At 37.1% G+C, this 25,243-nt stretch overlaps 1 protein-coding gene and 1 non-coding gene across 2 annotated transcripts in view; both read right to left on the bottom strand.

The window, feature by feature from the left end:
• Window positions 1-25,243, bottom strand: part of LOC120766619 (mucin-5AC) — a 50,591-nt gene that overhangs the window by 5,016 nt on the left and 20,332 nt on the right. Inside the window, exon 3 of the mRNA XM_040092230.1 lies at window positions 19,335-19,572. Coding sequence (XP_039948164.1) covers window positions 19,335-19,418 — 84 coding nt within the window. The 5' untranslated portion in view covers window positions 19,419-19,572. The remainder of the gene's footprint in view (window positions 1-19,334; window positions 19,573-25,243) is intronic.
• Trnak-uuu lies at window positions 19,666-19,738 on the bottom strand. Its single transcript has one exon. It is a non-coding gene; the product is annotated as a tRNA-Lys (tRNA).

Genomic DNA, 25,243 nt, shown 5'->3' with positions numbered 1-25,243 from the left:
AGCACGTTTTTGTTAAACCTTTATAGAGGTTCACGATTATAAGTTTCTCCATTTATCAGATTGTAATTTGTATTTGAAGATCCGTTTACGAAGTAATTAAAAGTGTTAGTACGAGGGTTGACTCTTATATTTTAGGATTAGAGAACATAAATAAATATTAATCAACGAAAATCGTTATTTCGCTTTTTTAGTTCTTTAAAATACTCTCCATTAAGATCGATACACTTTGGCATGCGTTTGCCACTCTGATGGAGGTGTCTTCAAAATATTCGTACTGAACTCCTCCACTTTTTCGTGTGTCGGAAAACGTTGATACATTAGTTTATTTTTTACGTTCGGGTATAAAAAGAAGTCAATTGGTGCCAAGTCAGGACTATACAGTAGATGAGTCATCAAGTCGATGGTTTGAGGGCTAAAAAATATAATTGTTTTAGTCGATGTGTGAGAGCTCGCATTGTCATAGTGAAGATTGATCTCTCTTTGGCGGTTGTTTTTCCTTATTTCTTAAAAGACATCTGACAAACAAATGTACCACTCAGAATTTACTGTTTTGCGTTGTTGCAACATGTTCAGCTTTTCGAAAAAACAGGCTTGGAAGCCCGAAGCACGCACAACTAGAACTAAAAACATCCATACAGATGACTACTGTCCTGCTGTTTTCTTTCGGGCTCGTATGCATAAATCTACGATTTATCATCCATCACGAAGTCATAGAGCAACAATAGATGAATTTTAGATGAGCTTCACGAAATTCTTTATGGCTTCATAGCTAAAAATTTAACTAAGGTGTTACCTGGGTTTACGGGTTTCAAAATATCGAACTTTTTTATTGTCTTATTAAGATCTACAACATCTCTATAATATTGTACTAAATTTTCAAGTTGATCCGAGTAATAGTTTCGGAGATACGGCCTTGAAAACTTGTGCGCTCAAGGCTAGCTAGGCTAAGAGCTTCTTAAATTTTACACAGGTCTTTGAGTGACAATTCTTAAAGACTTAAAGTGAGGTTTTTTTTTCGATTACAACTCTGAATCTGTCGAAAATTTTCACTGAAATTTTAATTTTTTTATAAAAATGTCTGCCAAAAATCCAGTTTACAGTTCTTTTTTCTTTCGCCCAAGTTCTAAGTTAAGGTTTTAACTAAAACACGTCTTTTTCTCTTTAGATGATGCTGTAAGGAGTTATCCTGCCAACGCGGGCACGTCTTTTTTCCGAGGGGTTACCGAAAATGGCATCGCAATGGCCGAATTTAAAACATTTTCTTTCAAAAATTTCAGAATTTCTATGTTAATAGTGTATGTTTGTAACAATAAAAAATCTTAATAAAATATTTATTTTTTATATGAAAAAAATTGTTGAAAAGAATTTTTTTTTGCTTGAGGAAACCCATGTAACCCCTTAAGTTCAGCGATGCATTGTTGCGGAGTTAATCCACATTGAAAGTTGTAAAACATAGTCGAATAAAAATTTGTTCCATGTAATTAAATTTTTTGGCCGAGATGAATATTTTAAGTTACTGTAAACAAAACAAATAGCGTCTAAACGATCTGAGTATGTACAACACCACGAATGTCAAACTTTTCGTTAAAGATGTAAGATTGCCAGATTAAAACACCAAAGTTACCAAGACCCAAAACATAAAAGGCAGCCCACGTACTTCGACACTTGCACTTTTTTCTCCAACTATATGATGAATATAATAAATTACTATTCGAAAAGCAAGCCTCTTGTGAAAAAAGGGCTTAGCACAAACACACACAAAAAATTGAAGCGTGCAAATATAATCGCCATTATTACCACGCCTCTACATGATCGGCACAAGCTGGCAATTAACAAAATGTTGCCTATCGAGGAGATAATTGGGGTTTTTTTGGAAACTGCAAAGGGCTTTGAGCACGCTGGGCAAATTGGAAAGCTTTTCGGTAGAAATAATTAAGGTTTAGCACTTTTCCTTTTCAGTAACCTCTTACTTTCAGCGAAATTTTCGCGCGATTTTCAAATTTATTATTAAATAATTGGAATATTTGGCACCTGACGTAAGTCATGCTATCTTATTTGCATTTGCCTTAAATGAAGAATGTTAGGCTAGCGATCAACTATATTAAATGCGTTGTGCGGCCAAGCCTCTGGAAATTCTTCTTTCGTCTATTATATTGCGAGTACATAAGTTGATAAATGACTGAGTTTATCGCTCAAATAAAGAAATATAATAATAACTACGTATTCATATACAAATGTATACTTATATTTTTTATAAACAAATACTTAGATGCAAAGTAGACAGCGCATAGCTGAGATGTGTCCTTGAACTTACTATGATATTGCTTCTAGAAGTATTATAAATGCCATACATAAGTATGTATGTTCATTTGTTGCTATCAACGCTTTTGGCGTTATTTGTTCTTGCTCGATACTCGCATATTCTGCTTTTAGCGTGCATACATAAATTTTTCTAGTTACATGCTGACTCTCAGTCAATACTATATTTATTGAACTAAAATGTTGAAATACTTTTCAAGCAAGAAACCTGGTCAGATCAGGTTGGAAACGCTTTTCAATTGTTTGAATTTGACTTCTAGGATTCCGTTTCCTTATTCCATCGAATTATAGTCGTGTGTCCAACTAGTTACATGCCTTTGTTAGACTCTCATACTCAATATTTTAAAATCAGAGCTGCAAAAACCTGGATACATATAAAGAAGCCTGTGCCGGTCATGCGTCTATATCACACATTAAGTTATGCTTAATTTTCTTTTAGGTAACAGATCTTACTTCTAAAATTTAGCTAAAAGTATATATATATTCCAATAAAGCTGATATTTTGTATGCGCAGTATTATATGGGTACAGTCAAGCCTTAAAAATTTGGAAAAAGTAATTAAATCAGTAGAGTAAGAAAGCCACTAGCATACACTCTTACGGCAGAGGGAGATAAAAATCACAGCAATTTCATTGAAAAGACTACTTTACTCTGTCTTAAGGGGCTATAACTACTAGCGTATTTCAAAAATTCAAATTTTCTTTTCACTGTTTGAGTCTGCTTATATGTTTCACGGATGAGTCAAAGCTTGGGGCAAAGATTGGTGGAAGGACTTACTGTCAGGAGCTCTCCATCAACTTCATTAACAGACTTCCTGACTGTTGCAGTGTCTTCCAGACCGAGGTTACAACCATTAAGGTAAGGTAACAGTAGATTTACAGCTCCGGAGTGCAACCTCCTTCAGAGAAGTGACCATACACTCAGATAGCAGAGCGGCGATACTAGCCTTGAACTCATTAACAGTGCGTTCAGGACTAATCAAAGAGTGCTTAACCGCGCTATCAATATCATCGAGTTTCTTTATGATAAGACTGGATTCTGACTGGGGGCCAAGCCACAGCAGAATCGCAGAAAACTGTAAAGCTGATGAACTATCAAGAAAAAGCACCCTAGAACCGCTATTGGTAGAAAACGGAAGCAGGTCAGTGCTCTCATATCCTCTTGTGTTTTACAGTTGTCTATCAGATAACTGGGTTTCGCGGAGGCTTGGCCAGCGCTGGACCACCATCGGTACATGCGCTGTCGCAAAAGCCTTTTGACCCAATATCGGTCGCAAGATATCTTTGCCCTCAGTAAGGCTAGCCTCTGCCTAGTTTTGGAGCTTTTAACGGGCCATTGCCATATTGGCATCCAGACGTCATCTGCAGAAGCTGTATGGAAGAAGATGAGTTGGAGGTCAATACCACCAAGCTGGCCCCGAACACAGAAGTTCTTCTTTTTTATTGCCTCACAAAAGACTACATATAGTGGTCCACGTGCGATCTTTGATCAGCCATCTAACCTAACCTGTCTTATATGTTTGAGAATATTATCCAAAATTTTCAGGGTGATGCGACAAATAGTTTCGGAGATATGAGCGTATTTGTAAAACAATGTGTAGCTCAGCGCACTCGGCTCTCAAAAATTCAAACACGTTTTTCTCATAACGCCGTTTTCAGAGTCGGTGAGGCAAATCTCTTCGAAACGACTTGAATTTTCGTAAAACGTCCTTAGTAACGGATGTTTTTTTAGAAGTGTGGTTCTCAACGAGGCAACACTTTTTATTGGAGTTGGTCTTTTTGACAGCTGTTACTTGATTTAAACTTAGTCTGATATGCCATTTCACAGTGATCAGTCTTACTCTGGAACAACGTTTGCAAATCATGTCGATTTATTACAAAAATAATTGTTCGTTTCGCAATGAAGCTCACTTTTGATTAAATGGGTATGTTAATAAACCAAATTGTCGCCTTTGGAATCATGATAATCCAAAAGCTATTGTTGAGACGCCTTTAGATCTTCAAATCATTGATACTGTAACAATCAATATGAAACCCTAAAGAGCCATGATTCAAGACTTCTTCTTACATGAATTGGTTGATGAAGACGAACTTTGGTTTCAACAAGATGAGTCACGCAGCCAACGAAACAATCAATTTGTTGAAGGAACCTCTTTATGAGCGCATTTTCTCGAGGCGTTTCCTCCAAGATCGGGCGCTTTAACACTGCTTGAATATTTTTTGTGTAATAAGTGAAGTCGCTCGTCTACGCATATAACCCAAGACGATGGACGCCTTGAAAGAAAATGTTCAGCGCATTATTACTAAAATACGGCGACAATTGCTGCGAAAGTGATAGAAAACCCTCTCAGGCCCTCTTGGCAAAACGTTAATCTGACTTTTAAGTGGACATAACCGCTTGACACATACATATTTTTTTTACAGTTTTTGATATATGACAGTTTGTCTGTATTAAATGAAAATATTTAAAACAAACAATCAAAATCTTAATAAGGCCGCCAAAAGGAATCCACTAAAGCGCGCTCACCTTACAGCGGTCATTTATATAAATGGATGCTAATTGATCGTTAGTATAACAATATTTTTACTGCATCGTTGAATTAGTATGTCAACGACTTGGTACAAGGCAGCGCTGTATACACAAGCATAAATATGTATGTATATTTTCTTGGATGCGCGTGTGTGTGTACAAATCCATATGCAAATAACCGGTGAGTTTTTGCCTTATAGCATATAGACTTTGTCGTGTTAATTTGTCAATTAGTCATGCATTTGAAGAGGCTACCCACTTGCACTCACACACATACACACATGTCAGTACATGCTGAAGAATGATCATTGATTCCACATACAATATAAACTACTGGACAATGTACTGTCCCATGCATTAAAGATCCTTCGCATTCGCATTCCGGTGATCCACACACACACACATCTGTACAGACACTCGCTAGCATTCTTGACAGCTTTTATGTTTACAGTTCAGCGTTGGCTGTCGCAACGATGCAAATGCATTTTCATTACATTCGCACACAAATACCGCACAGAAGTATTTTCCGATTTCGTCTTATCGCATTGTCCCGCCTATGCAGCTCAGCTGTTCACCTGTTGGGCTGTTGGCTTTAGGAGTACCTCTTAACGTCCACTGCATAATTAAAATTTCGAATATGCAAAAACCGTTGGCTAAACAGCAACTTTAATGACATTCTCAAATCATTTAAGTGCACGCTGCAGCCGAAGCTTAACGAGTCTTTGGGTTCATGAAGTACGACTCTCATTGTTTTTGATTACTTAATGGGCCATTTGACACTGAAAGGTTGTTAATGGCTTCCCTTACAGGCCACATTTTGTTTAGGGGGGTTGAGCGTGCAAACTTAAAAAATCATATTTTTATGGTTACATATGTAAGTTTTCAGATTTGCATGTATGGAATCCAAAAGAAAACGCAATATTTGTTATCTGTGCCGCATGATGAGTTTATTGACCAAGCATGTATGTACATATGTAATGGAAGAGCGTTTGTGTTGACAAAGTTGTGTAGGATCATTTGTTGTTGTCGGACATAAATATATGAAAATGTAAATAGGTATACAATTTGTACATTAGTACTGCTCGAACTCGACAACTGACCAGATATTCAAACCTTGAAAATGAGCCGTTAAGACAGGATCGACACACATCACCTCTTCGTCGATTTCAAAGCTGCTTTCGACAGCACGAAAAGGCGCTGCTTTTATGCAGAGATGTCTGAATTTGGTAACCCCGCAAAACTAATACGGCTGCATAAACTAACGTTGAGCAATACCAAAATCTCCGTCAGGATCGGGAAGGACCGCTTTGAGCCGTTCGATACCAAATGAGGTTTCAGACAAGTCGACCGCCTATTGTGCGACTGCTTCAATTTTCTCCTGGCGAAAATAATTCGAGCTGTAGAGCTGAATAGAGAAGGTGCAGTCTTCTAAAAGAGTGTACAACTGCTGGCGTACGCCGAGGACATCGATATCATTGGCCATAACAACCGCGCTTTCTCCAGACTGGATAAGAAAGTGAAGCAAATGGGTCTGGTAATGAATGGTAGGCACGACGAAATATCTCCTGTCATCAAACAAACAGTCGTCGCACTCGCGACTCGGCTCCCACGTCACTGTTGACAGTCATAACTTCGAAGTCGTTGACAATTTCATCTATCTTGGAGCCATATTAACATAAACAACAGCGTCAGCCTCGAAATCTAACACCGAATAACTCTTGCCAATAGATGCTACTTCGTCGGGGAAGCAGAGGAAGAGGAAGACCTCCACTCCGGAAATACCAGGAGGAGAAGGACCTGGCTACACTTGGAATATCCAATTGGCGCCAAAAAGCGAAAAAGAAAAACGACTGGCACGCTGTTGTAAACTCAGCTATAACCCCGTAAGCGCTGTCAACGCCAATAAAGAACAAGAATAATGATTCCTTTGAAGTATGCCTTCTTATGACCATAAATTGTCTAAAAATTGTCTGTGTGTCGAAAATGGATTGAATCGGGCCAGTACTTCCATTAGCTTCCGTATACTTAACACAACGATTTTGGAACTTCCAAGTGAATTTATACCGCATATTTATATCTGAAGAAAAATAAGAGAACAAATTTAACTGATAACAGTGTTTCTTTGTGCCTAAAATGGAAAAAATTGGGCGGATATAACAAACATACCATATAACAACCCGGTGACTTTACTCCATATGATTGGTAATGTTATGTAAGGTACCTTAAAGAATCTTAGGGAACATGTTTATTATGTATCTTGTTTAAACACCGTTAAGCATATGCTGATGAGTCATTGTTCACCGGTCCAACAATACTATCTTAGAACTAAAGTGCTATATTAACACTGAAGAAAGAAGAGACTTTGACTCATCAAAGCTTTAAAGATTATAATAATTTAATCCAACTCGATAGTGCAGAGGCGGCATTAGGCGAAAGAATCAAAAGTTGTTCGTATGAAACCAGTTGGTTTTTTAAAATATGATTTCACGGTTATTAATTCCACGGCCATTTTTCAGCCTGAGTTTATACATTTACTAGATTTACTTCTGCTGGTTATATGGATATGAATTGTTGATTTAAAAATCACATGACACAGGATTTGCATTCTTATGCAGATTTAGTACGAGGAATGCTGTAAGTCTTAAGCGACCAAAAGTGATTTGCTAAGCGTTAGGAATGTTAATTTGCAAAAAATGTATTTGCACACCAACAAGAACTTAGCGCGCATGCACAAAGTTTATGAGTATAGCCTAAAAATAAGACAAAATCGTTGACATTTAAGGCATCAAAAAGCGAGTTGCCGCAACAGCTAACCAAAAATTAAAAAAAAAAAAAAATCAACAAAAAAATTAATTAAAAAATAAAAAATAAGCATAAATATTCTCATTTGACTTTTACTATACTTTATAGCTTGCAAGTATTTGCCTTAATTCTGAGTACTCGATGGCGCCGCAGAGCTCTTGTTGTGTTCGTGGTATTTTGTGAAAGTGAAGGGAATTGCAAAGTGCTTGCCGTTTGACATTTTGCGACATTTACATAAATACTACGAATATTATTATGCATAAAAACAGTTTAAATGGCATTATTTAATAGTTTCTTTTTTCGGGAAAAAGAAAAACAATTTTTACATATTTACATACAGACTGAAAATAAGGCGGCCGTTAACATTTACGTGAAGATTACAGCCAATTTTCCTAGCTATCTATAGGAACAACCCCGGATTATATACTACTGATCCTCTCCAACATATTTGTTAAAGCTTTTTCTCATGCGGGTTAGGTAAGGTTAGGTTAAACCGGTAGACCAATAAGCCACGCGTAGACCAGTTTGGTTCTTTGCGATACCAGTTGGAGTTCACTTGCTAAGTCCAAGAGGAGTAATCATTGTTTAGGATGAATGCGTTTGACGTGAATTTTAACAGACTAGGCGGCCTCATTGTTGATAACTCCTCTAGTGTGTCATACTGTGAGGACCTCCAGATGCTTACTGCGTAGTCTAGCCAATGCGGGACAAGTACACAAGAGAGGCTCCATTGTTTCCTTGATGCCCTGCTCTAGCCATTTCCTGCAGGCTTCTCATTCTGTCAGCCCCATCTTTCGGTCGTGTGTAGTTAGTATTCCTATTTATAGTTAGTATTTTCATTTTGCTCCCACAGTCTCTTTTATCGAGTGCCGTTAAGAATTTTGTGTACTTCCTATCTACCGTTTTGCACATGACTTTTGCAGTTTTGCACCCAAGTAGCTCGTTCCATCGGGTTTTGATTTTCTTAACTATGCTTCTGTCCAGACCGTCGAATAGACAATGTATGGGTTTCCCAATGTTAATCACGTTTTCCGATGTTACCCTTCTTGGCAATCTCGTCCACTATTTGATTTCCCCCGATGCTTTTGTGGCCTGGCACCCAGCAGAAGTGAAGCTGCTTACTCCTGGCAACACTTTCCACTGCCGTTCTGCTTCCTAAGACACTTTTGGCCGATATGCGATACGAGGTTACTGCCTTGATTGCTGCTTGGCTATCTACTTAGATCTTGACTCTGAATTTGGTCCATTAGAGGCCGGCTCCGCGGCTTTCGCAATAGCAAAGACCTCGGCTTGAAACATACTGCAGGGGTATGCCAATTTAAAGGTTGCCTTATGCATAAGTCTGAACAGCATATTCCAGCTCCAACTCCATCATCCATTTTCGAGCCATCCGTATAGATGTTTAGAGTGTTGCATGCAGCTTCGTTCTCAGTTGAAAAGTGGAGTCATGTAGTCGGTGTTTGCCCAGCCGCCATTATCCAATTTCTATACTTAAATTCTTCTATAGACAATAGTCGGTCCGCCGATTTTGCTGTGCAATTTTCAGCGAAGAGGTTTATAGGTGGCAGGTTTAGTACCAGTTCTAGAGCCGTCTTGGAGTTGTTTTTAAAGTTCCTGTTATGCACAGCGTAGCGAGTCTCTGCACCTTTTGCATTGGGTTCCGGTAGATGGATTTCCGTACCACCATGCAATTAGACCGTAGAGCAGAATTGGTCTGACAATAGGTGTATAGCACAAGTGCCTCAGAATGCTGCCAGGTTGTGCCGAGCATCAAGAGAAACATTTTTATCTCTCTCTATCGCTCTTCACAAGTAATAAATTACATCCGATTATTTAATAGTTTCTATAGAACCCTTTTCATATCAATTACACTTTCGAAGGTGTGACTTCGAGAAGAATGCTTCCAAAAATCAGTAAAAAAGCTCTTAAACTTTACATTACAATTCGGTTCGAATACAACCCATTTTGCTAAGACAACAGGGAATAAATATTTTTAACATCAAAGTAAGTTCAATGACTTTTTAGTCTCTATTTTGTATTCTGTGTAAACAAAACTCAACAAATCATGATTAATTGCTCCTAAATTGAACAAATTAATAATTAATCTGGGATTTATGTAAGACTTTTTTAACAAATAACTTATTAGCATTAATAAGTAATCAATGTTTGTAATTATAAAAATATTCAAAATATTTACGAGTGTCTTAACAGTTCTTAATCACCCAATTGACGGATGATCGGCGACAGTAACGCGAAGAATGAAAAAAAACGGTTTGTTTACAATTTCAAGAGGGATCAAAGCCTTATTTTTATTATGCTTACAAATATACTCATATGTCTGTAGTTTCAGATACAGAAGTTTTTAACGTTCCTTTACAAATTGGTTACAATCACTGTAACAAGCGAGCTATAATTAACCGTCTACAGAAAAACTTACTTTCCGCCTAAAGTCCACTCAAGAAGCTATGAATGAGCCCCTGCGTTAGGAATCGTATATTTTATGCGCTAAGGAAGGTATATGCATTTATGCAAATATTCTGACGCTTCGACAAAATTAGACTTTTTTATATTCACTCAACTAATAAATTTAGATTTAAAATTAGCGATATCAGCATGATATAATTATTAGTGTGTACTTGGGACTCTAAAAATAGATTCTTATACAGCGCTAAGAAATTCACTCAATTCTCTCCATCGACTGTAACTGAAAGATCCTTCGCCTTTAAGTTTTCCAATTGTTTTTCTTATCAGATGGAAACATACAAGTCTCGCTTCCAACTACTAAAAAAAATATCTCGTATAATAGACTTTGTAGGAAATTGCATGCTCTAAAAGAAAGCTCTAATAAAATTTTTCCGTTAACCTAACCCTTAAAAATGTATTAACAGTTGAGGTTTGATTATTTTAATTCAAAAAATTTTGTAATGCACTTTATAGCTTAATAAAAAAAATTATTAAAAATCGGCAAGTTCATAGTTTTAGAAAATTTCCTACTCTTTAAACACAACACGGACCGCATCCAAAATCCACAACGTTGCCCCACCTACTATCATGTTTAACGCGTCTTTCATAACAACAACAACTCATTATTCACATAAAATATGCAAATGCAAATATGAGATATTTTATTCAGCTTGCAAATTAGTTACTTTACTTGTTATTTTAGATCTTATAACAACGCCTTGATTTAGGTTAATTTTTTGGAAATTATGTGGATTTTCTTTTAGCTACGCATGCATCCGTTCCATCTCTTTTTAAACGCTATTGACTCGCTGCTGTCCATCATCACGCCGCATGGAATAAATTAAAGCAAGCAAAGCGTAAAAATATTTATCTTACGAAATTTCATTTTCCGGTCTTTGGCAATCAAATGCGAGCAACTTCGGACGCAGTGCCCGTTATGCTACACATAGCGGCTAGAGAAGCCATGCACTACATACAAATGTACGCGTACAAGGGCGGCGGATTCAACATTTCTGTGGCTTTGCTGCGTGCGATAGTGAGGTTGAGGGTTTATGTAATTTTCGAAATCTGTAAAGTCTCTTCTATAACAAGCTGAAATTCCAAACTAACAGTCCCCAGCCTGACACATAGTTGGCGGTACTAGAATTAAATTGATATGATTTTTAGTTAACCCTAACCTTCAAACGGCACATGTATAAATTTGACAGCTGTTGGATAAAAAATAATTTCGCGTGTTGTTAAATATAGCTTCGTGAAGGCGAAAAAATCCAGTTGAAGCAAGAACTTGGCATGATGAAGAATTTCTGGACTTTTCCTCAGGAAAATCAACCATCACGGATTGATATGCTAAGGTTAGGCGTGGTAAAGTAAGCACCGAAAACGTTGAACGCAGTCGACGCCCAAAAGCGATTGTTACCGACAAAAACATCAAAAAAGTTCACAAAATAATTTTGGATAAAGTGAAGTTGTCCGAGATAGCAAGCACTCTAAATATATCAACTGAAGTGGTACATCATATTATTTGCGAATATTTGGGTATGAGAAAGCTCTGTGCAAAGTGGATGCCCCGCGAGCTCACTTTTGAACAAAAACACCGAAGAGTTGATGATTCTGAGCTGTGTTTGAAGATGTTTAAGCGCAATAAACTCGAGTTTTTGCGTCGATATGCGACAATGGATGAAACATGGTTCCACTATTTCACTCCGAAGTCCAGCCCACAGCCAGCCGAGTGGTCTGCACACGATGAAACCGCTCCAAGGCGTGGTAAAACGCAACAGTCGGTTAGCAAGGTTATGGGGGCTGTATTTTGGGAAGCACTTGGCATAATTTTTACTGACTACCTTGAAGAAGGAAGGACCATCAACAGCGACTATTACATAGCCATATGGGACCGTTTGAAGGATGAAAAACGGCCGCATTTTAAGAAAAAGAAAGTGCTGTTTCACCAAGACAATGCACCGTGTTACAAGTTAATGAAAAAAATTCAAAAATCAATGAAATGGGTTTCAAATTATTTTCACATTCATCGTATTCCTCAGATCTGACCACTAGCGACTATTTTCGCTCCACAGATCTCAAAAGAATGCTTGCTGGGAAGAGATTTTCGTCGAAACTATAGTAGGCCGAGGACTTTTCAACAGACCTGTTATGCGGTAAGTAGCTCCAACCCAAGTTACTTGTGTGGCATATCAGTTTTACTGGCCAATGAAAGACTGTTCAAAACTATTGTCACTGTGTAACCTTTGACAGCAACGACAAAAACAAATTCTTGAAGTTTACAAATGTTTAATGGCAACAAGTCATTTGTCATTATTTACAAGTACAGGTGTCAAAATTCCAAGCATTTCGCGGACCTTTACCTTAACTCCTCTTTGAAAATATGAATTTACTGTATCAACATTCTGCATATTAGCATATTGACTTTGTCATAATAATTAGCGAGACACAAATAAATATTGTTGAGAACGACATGCTTCTGCGACATACCTACCTACACTCAAATGTTGTTAGTACGAAGTTGTTATCATTTATTATAAATTGTCGAAGTAAATTTAATAGCTTTTCTTAATCTAAAACTTATAAGTATGTACATGTATGTATGTCTGATGTATAAGGTGCATCACTGCGTAGCTCCGACTGTCGGAGTCGAAGTTAAGTTGAGTCAAGTTAAATGCCCTCTGGCCGCAAAATTTATAAATTATTGTAGTTCAAATGTTTTCGAAGCAGCTATCACACAAACGTATCAACATACTTACATATGTAAATATGTATATATCGGTATTATTTCAACTTAAACTCAACTTGTAGCATTGTTGGTTTTGGGCTCAGCGCTACCGCGTCTCTCCAAGCATATGTGCTTGTACATGGTGGCAAGAACACTTGTATATCATTTAAGTGAGTTCATGTAAAACTATTGTAGGTCACAATCAGGTGAAGGCCAATAAAATATAGTATTACACCGAAATAAAAACAAAAACAAAGAAAAAAGAGAAACCACAAAATAAAAAGTGTGGCAAGTGTCAGTCTTCGTACAAAAATTACGGGCAACAGTAAATTTAATTGCAGGTCAAAATTTAGATTAAAAAGTGCTGTCAAAAATCACACATCTACATAGACAAGATAATTGTATGTTTCGCTCCGAATGTTTAAATGAAAATAGTAATTTTCGGAAGTCTTACAATTCTGGTCGTATACCGTATAGTCAAAAAGTCACTCTCGTTCTTGCATTGTTTATGCTTTTTATACATACCTTGCACAAAATATATTTAAGATTGCCATGAAGTCTGTAACACTCAACAAAAATGGCTATATATATGTCTGTCCCTATGTGGTAGTAGTTGAATAGTATCTCAATTTTCGAGATATCAGTCTTAAAATCGTCCTTGCATGTAATTATCGAAGATAGACCTATGATCACCAAAAAAATTGTTCAGATTGGATCACAATTAAAAATAGCTGCCATACATATTTCTTCGTTTTTGGCGCTTATGAGTTATAGCCGAGTTTACAACAGCGCACCAGTCGTTCTTCCTTTTCGCTGTTTGGCACCAATCAAAGATTCCAAGTGTAGCCTTCCTGCTCCACCTGATCTTTCCAAAAGAGTGGAGATATTCCTCTACCTCAGCTCTACCTGGCGGATACTGCGTCGAATGCTCTCAGAGCCGGAGTGTCTTCATCCATTCGAACGACATGATCCAGCCAGCGTAGCCGTTTATCTCATACAGTTTATCGTTCCATCGAAATCGATATTCACCGTTGCCAATGCTCAATAAACCATAAATCTTCCGCAGAACCTTTCTCTAGAAAACTCGTAACGTCAACTCATCAGATGTTGTCATCATTCATGCTTCTGATGCTTCTGCACCATACTTGTAAAGCAGAACGGGACTAATGAGTGACATATAGAGTTTGGTCTTTGTTCGTCGAGAGAGGACTTAACTTCTCAATTGCGTCCCCAGTAGAACCTGTTGACAAGAGTAATTCTTCGTTGGATTTCGAGGCTCACAGTGTTGTTACTGTTAATATTGGTTCCAAGATAAGAAATTATGACTGTCAACAGTGACATGGGAGCCAAGTCGCGAGTGCGATGACTGTTTGTTTGATGACAGGAGATATTTCGTCTTGCATTCACGGCCAGACCCATTTGCTTTGCTTCCTTATCCAGTCTGGAGAAAGCAGAACTAACGGCGCGGGTGTTGAGGCCGATGGTATCAATATCATCGGCATACGCCAGCAGCTGTATACTCTCATAAAAGATTTTACCTGCTCGATTAAGTTCTGCATCTCAAATTATTTTCTCCAGCATCAGATTGAAGAAGTCGCACAATAGGGAGTCGCCTTGTCTTAAACCTCGTTTGGTATCGAACTTTAGTGTTGCGGGGATACGAAATTCAGACTTAGCGGCATAAAGGCAGCTCATTTTCGTGCGTCACGGGTCAGCTGATCAGTTGTGGATTTTCCTGGTCTAAGGCCACACTGATAAGGTCCAATCAGTTTGTTGACGATGGGCTTTAATCTTTCACACAATACGCTGAGAAGGCTTATCCCACGGGGTCTCCTTTTTTGTGGATTGTGCAGAGCACACTTAAAATCGTCGGGCATGCTTTCGTCCGCCCATATTCTACAAAGTAACTGATGCATGCTCCTTCTCAGTTACTGTTTTCCTTATAAGGCAACTTGAATTCGACTTGAATATTGTTTATATGAAACAAGATGGCTGGGCAAAATGTTATCTTTTCGATTTTTATGTGGTCGATGCAGCCGAAGTTTATTTTTTTGTTGTTAAAATATCAAAGCTAAAAATATTTTAAGTTCCTTCATTTATTTATAGAGTTGTATTGATAGCTACTGAATATTTGAAATTTTTTCTATCAGCAAACAATTTATTAAAGATGTGGACATGGAGGCTTCTTTCGGACCCTTAAATTAACCACTTCAACATGCTTTTTTTGCTTAAAAAACACTTTTCACATATGTAGTGCTTATTAATAATTATGTTATCCAAATTAATAGTCTAATTTATTAGAACACATGTCTTTTAGCGTATTTTAATTAAAATATAAGTATTTCCGACATAATACTACAAGCGCTTATTGACGAAAAATGATAAATGTTATACATGCATATAATCCACTTATATAATTTGAATAAGCTCATAAAAAGCAAATTTCATTTTCGTTTGAATTAATTGCTCACGCTGCTCATGACTGCTGGCTATGAAGATAAGGTCCACTGTTAAGCCTGTTCAAAAGCAGTTTCTTCTGGCATTTCACAACAAACACTTCCGTCCCTTGAGTCCAGCGTCAACGCCGCGTTAATGCTCAGCGATCAACAGCAATGGCATTAAGTACTCGGTCAATAAAGCATAAGCTGACAGCCAAATCATAGTCGCGCATATACAACATTTTTATTTGAGTTGAAGAAGGCATAAATCTCGTTAACGAGCATTTGATTAAACTGATTAAAAATGTGAAATAATTCGCTGTATGTCCCTGAGAGGTTTAGCACCTACACGTCTATTTAGCGCCGATGATTTTTTAATTTGTGTATAATTTTCAACTTAATCACTGGCTGCTTAGAACTCAATTTTATTATGCTCGGTAATGTAAAATGGGCTTTGCTATACAAACGTTTAAGCCTAAGACTATTGTCTAACCCAATGTAAGCCTTCAGTTTTCTGCTTTGCTTTAATTTAGACAATGAAGACTTTACGAAAAACGCATATTTTATGCCGCCCGCGTCTACTTCCCCACGGAAAATATGTGTTTCCGCAAACGTTTTAGCCTTTTCGCCACTTAACGTAGAGCCACTAAGCGTCTACGCAGTTCCCGTAGTTTAGAGTTCTTTGTCAAAGTCTCCGCCACCGCCAACAAGTTTGACAACGCGATCAAGGTTCCTATTTGTAGATAACTACAAATTATACTTATACAACATTCTCAGCAATACACTTGGCAATTGACTGTAATTACGTTTTAACTTGTCTTATTGTCGGCATTTACATGCGGCAATAATGTTCTAGGCGCATTCAGGCCGACTCACAGCAAAATGCTTTGGAAGCTCGGAATTAAAAATTAAATTTTTCTCATTCTCATTGGCTGTCAGCATTCATTCCGGCGAATATCTAATATCTTTATTTCAGTAAACGTTCTAACAGATACTTGCCAGTGCCTGCGACGCAACCCAATCATTGTCGTGTATCTTCACTTGCTGTAGAACCAGTAGTCATTTGGTTATACTCGAATTGTGAGCGTTCTTTACACTAATTCTATGGCGGCTAAAGTTCTATTCTAATGGCTAAATTAAGTAACTAGTTAATGGTTAGTACTGTGGCTGCTGCTAATAACAGCAAGACAAGCAATTGATGACTTGTGGGCGGGTTGCCTTTGAGATTGATTGAGGTGTTAGCTGATAGGCCACTGCCACGCGCTCAACCAGATTTTGGAAAAGAAAATGATATTACTTTAATACAAATGTTTTTTATACTATCTTTTAAATTTAATTAGTGGCAACACGTTAAAATTGCTTAAAACAACAGCTGTCTTCGATTCGCCATTTTTCTGCTCGCTTCTCCTCTCATGTCAAAAAATTACTTATAAAAGCAACAATTCGGAAAGCTTCCTCTGGATGTGCGAGAGATTATTTAGTAATTTTATGCATGTTAGAGAACGCTTCTTCCGTTATATATAAGTAGGTAAGTATTAGCTTTGACATTTTTCAATAAGCGTTGCTGGCGTTCTCGATTTCCTTACTTTTTACGCAAATAAACTTTATCTTTTGCGGAAATTTCTCAACAACCGCTACAAAGTGTGACCGAGTGAACCCTCATCACGTCACGTTTTCAATTTGCTACTCGTATAACCTTTGCCTACAAAAACAAATTATAATATTATAATTGGATATAAAAAAATCTTGCGGTCAATTACAAGGAAATTAAGCGGCGATGGCAGGCCAATTTTTCGATTATTTAAATGAGTTGCATTAATTATGTAAACGTGATGGGGAAAAGATTTGCATGCTTCCCGCAATCGCATTTATTTTTAATTTTTTTTCATTTGCCTGGCGCTTTTACATGGAGTTCTGGTGCAATATAGGAAGTTTAACAGCTGAAATGTTTGAATGACGTTATGCGGTAATTAATTTGATTAAAATTATTATAAATCGTTTTGGTTGAAGTAAAATACATATTTCTAAGTCAAAGAGGTACTAAGCAGTCCATCAGTTTTAAATATTTAACCATTATTTGTGGCTTCTCCGCATATTAGTTGCTGTAATCGTATGAGTATAAACTATGCTTGCCGAACTGTTACCAGATCTATATATCGCTAAATAAAAGTGATCCACTTCGAGGTTCCCTAATTTTTAAAAGAAAAAACAAACAAAGCTCAAATTTATTGGGAAATATTTTTTATCATGCGAAAGAACATACTTTGGCATTTACTTTTTGAAGATTATTTCTTTCACGCGACCAACAGGCTACGTCTCAGATGGTCCATCCATTCAGTCCAATTGTAAAAGATTTGTTCAAGCAATTCGACTGGTAGCTGGCGAATGACGCGCGTGATGTCTTGCTCCAAGGCCTGAATCGAAGCGAGATTGTTAGCATAGACCTTAGAGTTTTCATATCGCCACAGGAAAAATTCTACCGGTCTGATATCAGACGATCTTGGTGGCCAATCGACCTGCCCAAAACGTGAAATTAACTGCTCACCGAAGTATTCTCTCAATAAATCCATTTGATCGATGCGATGTGTTCGAAATGGCGCCGTCTTGTTGCAAGCAAATGTCGCTGGCATCACGAACTTCAATTTCTGGCAACAAATAGTCGGTTATCATGGCCCGATAACGGTCTTCATTGACGGGTACGTTCTCATCGGCATCATTTTTGAAGAAAGACGGACCGATAATACCGCCGGCTCACAAACCACACCAAACCGTAGTTTTTTCTGGATGAAATGGCAGTTCTTGAAACTCTCCAGGTTGCTCTTCATTCTAAATGCTGCAATTTCACTTTTTTACATAGCCATTGAGTCAGAAATGGACCTCATCGTTGAACAAAATTGGGCACTACAACGTCGAATCTTCTTGGAGCTTTTCAAGAGCCCACAGAGTGAAATTTCGCTTCGCTTGATAAGGTCGAGCGGCTTCAGTTCTTGCACAAGCTATTTATATTTACACGTATTTTGTACATTTTCAATTAAAGATTTCGACATAACATGCGCCAAGTCGTTCCATACGTCAGTCCGAGTTGCTACGAACGGCGCTGAATCGACTATCCACGGTTTTCGTGTACACTTTCAGCTACGGCTGCTATATTTTCTTCACTGTTGGTCGAATATTATCCAATAATGAATGCTGGATCTCAAGATGGGTGATGGTTTTGGGAATAGTACGCTCAGTAGGTCAATATTGTTGACCATAAACTGAGCGAAGCACGGGAAACACATTCTTTAGAGAACGTAAACTTTCGTAGTAAAGTTGAACGATTTGTAAACGTTGTTCAGGCGTAATCTTTTCATGACAAAATATCAAACAATACTGTACAAAAATAACATGACAGCTTGACACGACTCACGCGTGATCTGTCAAAAAAAGACTATTGAAAAAAGTATCTCTACTTGGATCACCCGTTAGTATAAGCTTTCGCAGACATCCACTACATATGTATTGCTGTTGGATAAATCTCTGCCGATCACGCGCTTATCAAAACCAATGCCAATAAATGTATAACCTTTATAATCATAATTAATTTGCACAAAGTAGGCAATATGCATGAGCCACGAATCAACTGATAATTAAATAAATTAAACCAGCGGCGAATACTAGTTATTTAAAATTATTAATATTATGCTATGACTGTGTGCAAATCAAGAATTCGCTAATGATAAAGTTTAAAGTGAACAATCAATTCCAGTGCTTTATTGGCTTCTTTAATTATTGAGACTTAGAATGGACGATAATATGCAAGTAATTAAATTAATTTTCAATTAATCATTCTAAATGTAGTTATACAAGTAAGTAATGCGCTATTTTTTACAAATGGTAATATTTCTGTAAAATAACAACAGCAAGTTCTTAGAAATAGGAAGTAAGAGAGCATTACTAATTTAAATTGAAAACAAAATAATAATTTTAACTAAATTCACACTCAATTCTAGATCGTTCGATTAAGAAACACAAAAAAAAACTTGCGAAGAGTCTTCAAATTAGTGCCGTCAACTTACCTGACCATCAGTGAAGGCCAACAAATAGCAGCAGCTCAGCAGCCAAATTAGAACTGGCCACTTTAGCCAATTGTGTGTGAACATCTCGCAGCCGTTGCTTGCCTTCTGACAAATTTTTAGCAGAAAGGCGTTGAGTTACAAAAAGTTCTCAATTTAGCGGCGTAAATGTGGAATTTAGAATCTTTGTTGCCGCCCTAAAGTTGCTCGTAAAGTAGTGGCCGCTAATATTTGTGGTCAACTGCAAGAAAATAATATATAAGCATTCAATTAGAAGTCGGAAAATAAATTTTGAATGTACAGAAAAATTTAAAATTCTAAAAAAAAATCAGATCGCCCGAGCAGGGACTTGAACCCTGGACCCTTGGATTAAAAGTCCAATGCTCTACCGACTGAGCTACCCGGGCACATATTTCCATTCTGCTCAATGCGCCACTTCACAGTACAACAACGACCGTGTAACATCATAACAGCGATTGCCTTCGTTTCGTTTCGCTTCGTCATTCGTTTCTTATTTTAAGCGACTTTGACGCGCCAGAACAGCAAACAGAACAGAGTAGCGCGCGGGAAGCAAACAAATACCCCTCACTGCTCAAACAATTTTTGTGTGATAACGCGAGAACACATGGATAATCGATTTTATGTACATACATGCGAACTGACGCTACAACAACCACTGACTGGGTAAAAATAATCAATAACAGCCTTGCAATTCTAATATAGATACATATCGTCACTTAAAATGCAAAATAGCGTAACAAAACTTTCCATAAGTTTACAGGCGAAGGAAAAGCGATATATTAAAAACCACTCATATTAAAAAAATATTAGTTTTGGTTATGAAATGGTTATATATCGGTTATATGTCGGTTATATCTGAACGCGAAAACTGAAAATTATATGCTACATACATATACATAAGTAATATGATATAGTGAACCATAAGTAATAAAAAACTCAATTTCGATTTTTTGATTTATATTAGTCAGAAAACGAAAGTTTGTATGCCAAGAATATATCGAGCCTGGTATTTTCTCTTCAATAACAGGAGAATTTGGAGAAAGACAAAAGTTGTATTGCCTGTAATTGAAATTATAAACTGTACTAGTTATAATTTTGGTCTATACTGAACTAGTATTAGGTTGGTATTCCAAATATTATTTGCATGAAAAGCGAACGTTGGCTGATGAGATGAAACTCAGATTGCAGGGATATTTCAGTAGTATTCGGTAGCCGAAAAAGTCTTTCGTATTTCTAAGCAAAATTCAACTTATTTTATTTATATATTTATAATGAACAATAGTGAACAAAACAAAAGCAACATTTTGGTAGACCACTTTTGCCATTTTTCCGCTAGAGACGTTATTCCATCGTTTTAAAACTTTCATAAGCAAAAATCTTTCACAACGCAATTTCCCGAACGGAAGGAGTGAATCGTTGTTGCGCTACACGAACTGATACAGCATCATCTTTGTAAACTTCACAAATTTCATTGCTGGCTTGCGTAGTATTCTTCCCTTTTTTATACAAAAATTTCAAAATATAGCGAATTTATATATTATTTTCTCCCATTTTTGAACAGCTGTACTTTTTTTTAATCTCTGCGAATTTAATTTTAATTTTTAGTTAAATGTAGCTAAAAATCTCACCTTTCCAACACTACATGGTATGACACAAATTGATTGGTAGCAGTGGAGATATACGACTGCAACGACATCTATTGACAAAATGCGAAAATACTTTTTCGACTACCCAATATATTGGTTATCACATCTCATATTGAAACAAAATTTGAGTTTTAGTTTTAAAATTCCTATATATTGGTTACTATAGCTTACGATTTTAGATTTTTTTTTTGATGATACGCCGTTTTGCTGTTTAGGTGACGATATGTACATATGTAAACCCATTTTATAAATATTTGAATAAGAGAGCATATAACCGCGATAACCACAAATTCGTGGTTTTACGCCAAGACTGACTCATAAGTTGCTCATATTTATTTAAAATTCAGATCTTTATGTTCTGTTAATTCGCTAATTAATATAATTTGACACATCAGATAGAGGTTAATTACTTGATAATTCAATCTCCAGTTTATGGAACAAGTACTTAAATTCGTGCTTACAAACCAGCTAAAAGTCTAGTTCAAAATTATATTTTTGTTATTTTTTTCACAGCGGAAGTCTGCTGGAATATTTTGTGATTCACTTTTGTATGCAATAGACTTTTTGGTGCATTTTTATAACGAATTAATTGTGCATAATCACGGCGATTAAAAAATTATTGAGTTTAGAATCGAGCGAGCGACAAAAAAGCCTAAAATAAAATTAATCTCTGGAACAGCAAACCGCTTGCAATGCAAAAAAGTTATTCAATTATCATTTAAAAAATTGTTAAATTAATCTTGTATCGTTAGCTTTTATGATTTGGGGAAGATTCCGGCTGCACGATAAGCTTTTAAGTACTCACTATTAATGGTATCGTTATGAAGAGAAAAGAACAGAAATAATGTAGGTTGGTATGTATAGAGTGTATAAGTTATTTCGGATCAAAAATCAGAGAACTGATTGAGGAATACTGTGGGAATAATATTTATTAAATTTAACTCGGCAATTGAAGACTAAATTACTTTTTATAAGGAAGCTAATTCCCATCTAAGCTTTCGACATGTAGAGGATTTTTCAATAAGTGCACTACAAAAATTTAAATTCTATATTCCTGTGAAAGTACATTTTATGTCATTATTTAGGGAACTCGACTTCTCTTGCATGACAACCACAGGCGCGCTTGCAGAAGTCCAGACGCTGAACCCAATTTTCCACAGTTTTCAAACATAAATCGGCCGATACTGCTGCATTTTCACGTTCGATGTTCTCACGAACTTCGACAATCATCGCTGGCTTGTTGAAATAGACCATAGACTTAACGTAGCCACATAGGAAATAACGACGTCAAATCGCACGAGCGAGGCGAGACAACACGTTCACCAAACATGGTGTTCAATAAATTGATTGTGACATTCGCTGCGTGGCTTGTGGTGCCGTCCTCTTGGAACCATATATTGTTCAAGTCCATATCATCCAATTCGATCCAAAATATTCGGTTATCATTGTGCAGTAGGGATTCCCATTCACAATAACGTGCCGATCTTGATCATCGTGGGAGAAGTACGTCCCAATGACACCGCCGGCCCATAATCCGCACTAAACCGTATTTTTTTTCGTAATGCAATGGTGACTTAAGGAGTATGTACGAATTAACTTCCACAGGAATAAAAAATTTCATTGATATCCCAAGTCGTTTTTGTTTCATTTAAAAAACTTTTGTAGCGCTCTTATTGAAAAACCTGCTCTTAAAGTTGAGGCCACGGAACTCGGTAGTAAATTTTAATAATTTTGACTCGTTTTTGGTTCGTATATCTTTCCATGATAAAATGGCAAACCTTATTGAAAAGGAATGTCAAAATAGCGGGAAAAGATATGGCTTCGTTTGGCATCTCTAAAACCCTTTACATATTTACATCTACAAAGATATGGGTTTTTCAAACAGCAATTAAAAACAAGAAAAATGTTATTTTCAATTTCACTCAAGAACTGAAGAAAGAATACCCTTCACAAATAAAAAAATGTATACCAGAACTTAATTTTAATCTGTTGGGAATGCTCAACCCAACTCTTGTTTCAGACTGTCAGACCACTGTGGTGTCCTTCAAGTAGAAATGCCATTTATTAGAGTAGCTTCATATGTATGTATGTATGTACTTCTAAGAAGTGTGGCATCTTTTAGATAGATTTGCTTGCACTCCGATGGCCGAGGGGCTATTCAGGGTGACGGTGAACTCAAAGTTGATCAAAGATTGCATGACCTCACTAGCATCAAGCCACTACCATATTAAACTTGTCCATATTAAACTTATATCAAGCCCCTCCCCACTGTATTCGTGCAGTGGCGCGCTGGATCTAACCAGCCCTTTTGAGTTTGCAAAAGCTTTCTAACCCAGAATGGAACGTATAAGATCCATGTGACTACTAGCTCTTAGCAATGTTCACATGTCTCATTAGCACTGACACGGTGAGGGTGAGGATTTTGTAGGACACAACTTGTCAAAATTTCAGTAAGAAGATAAGGTGAAAACACCTAGACATTTTCTCCTCCATTGTCCGACGTTCGCCAAATTAAGGTTGAAGCAATACAGTCATCATACCTTCTACGAATCCGCCGAATTGACTGGAGTAGATATTAGCCGGGTCAATAAATTCGTGGCTGGCTCTAGATACCTTGTAGATATGCGGCTATACAAGCATTGATCCATATCTGCAAGCTCTGGGGCATACCTGGTAGTTTTGGGCATCACAAAGGAGAGATGTTTCTGGCTTACTAAATGGTATTATTCTTAGCTTCACGAAAAATCAACCAATTTATCTAACCAAACCTAACCTACGGCAGCTGTTTACTATAGTGATCTGATATCGACGATTTCGACAAATGAGCAGCTTCTTGAGGAAAAAATGACGAGAGAAAACTCGATATTTTAGAACTGGGTACTATACCGCCTATACACAGACAGGCAGAAATCAACTCAGCCCGTCTGGCTGATCATTTATTAGGCTTTGTAGGGTCCTCTTTCTGAGTACACAAACTCCGTGCCAAACTTAATATACCCTGTTCAGGGTATAGCTGTTAAACGTACTCCGCTACCTGCGGAAAATGAGAGATACCAATATGCAGTGAAAATACTGATTTTGTATGAGTATTTCGGAATGATGTCAAAATAAATAGAATTCAAAATTACAAATAAATTTCATACATATTTAGAAATTTGAACCCTCAAAATGTGCCTCAGCACACTCGGCTTCTCGTTGTTTTTTAAACACCCTCTACCAAATTTAGTGGCATCTTAATATGTGGAAATCCCAGGCAGATAAGCACATGCCACTAATTGTCTGTCCAACAGCGCAGTCGCCATACGTGGATTGCGTTTCGTCAAGATTGACGAATCGTCCATTGTGCTGGCGTTAAGCAGCGGACCTGTTGACATACAAAATGTGCATATTTGGTAAGCTTTACTCGAAAATCTCGTCGCGTTGCTGCGCTGACTCGTGCGTATGCGCAAATGCGGCAAAGCAGACAAATTATTGATCAAAATTAGTAAGCAATAATATCCAATGCAATAAAACAAAAATAACAAAATGGAAAAAATAATAATAATTATGATTGAGATGACGCGATTAAAGTGAAGTGGCTACGCTTGTCTGCCGATGCGCCCTCGAGCTTACAGACGAACAACGTACATATGTACATACATTAGAGTGATTCAAAAAAAACATTTTTTTTTTCGTTTCGTACTTGGGAAAATAGGTTCTTAGACACCTCCAAGAAAGCCTCTACAAACATGAGTTTTTAATTGTAACGGGAAGGTCCTCTTACATACAGTTCCTATTTTTTCTTATTATCAGATTGAAAAATTTATATCTCGCTTCCAACTACTTGAAAAAATATCTTGTTCCTTGGATTTTGTAGGAAATTGAATGCTCTACAAAAAAGGTCTATTATGATTTTTTCGTAAACCCAACCGTTTAAAAGATATTAACGGTTGAAGTTTGATTATTTTTGGCAAAGTTTTTTATTTCCTATGAATTTTATAACTCAATGAAAAAAATCATTATGAATAAGGTTTTTGGAGAGGCTTTCCTAGAGGTGTCTAGGAACCTATTTTTCCGAGTACGAAACGAAAAAAAGAAATTTTTTTTTTTTGAATCACTCTAATGTACATACATACATATGTTGGATGCGCAAACCAGCGAGGAAGTTTCGGCAACGCTTTGTAGCTGGCGGCGTAACGGATTGGTCAAGAGGCCATGACGGAAGATATTGTTCGCTTGCAAATAACATAGGCGAGAACCAAGTTA

The sequence above is a fragment of the Bactrocera tryoni genome, chromosome 1 (genome assembly GCF_016617805.1).
Source record: "Bactrocera tryoni isolate S06 chromosome 1, CSIRO_BtryS06_freeze2, whole genome shotgun sequence".
NCBI lineage: Eukaryota > Metazoa > Arthropoda > Insecta > Diptera > Tephritidae > Bactrocera > Bactrocera tryoni.
Note: the sequence above shows the minus strand (reverse complement) of the source record. Positions and strands in the feature narration are given on the sequence as shown.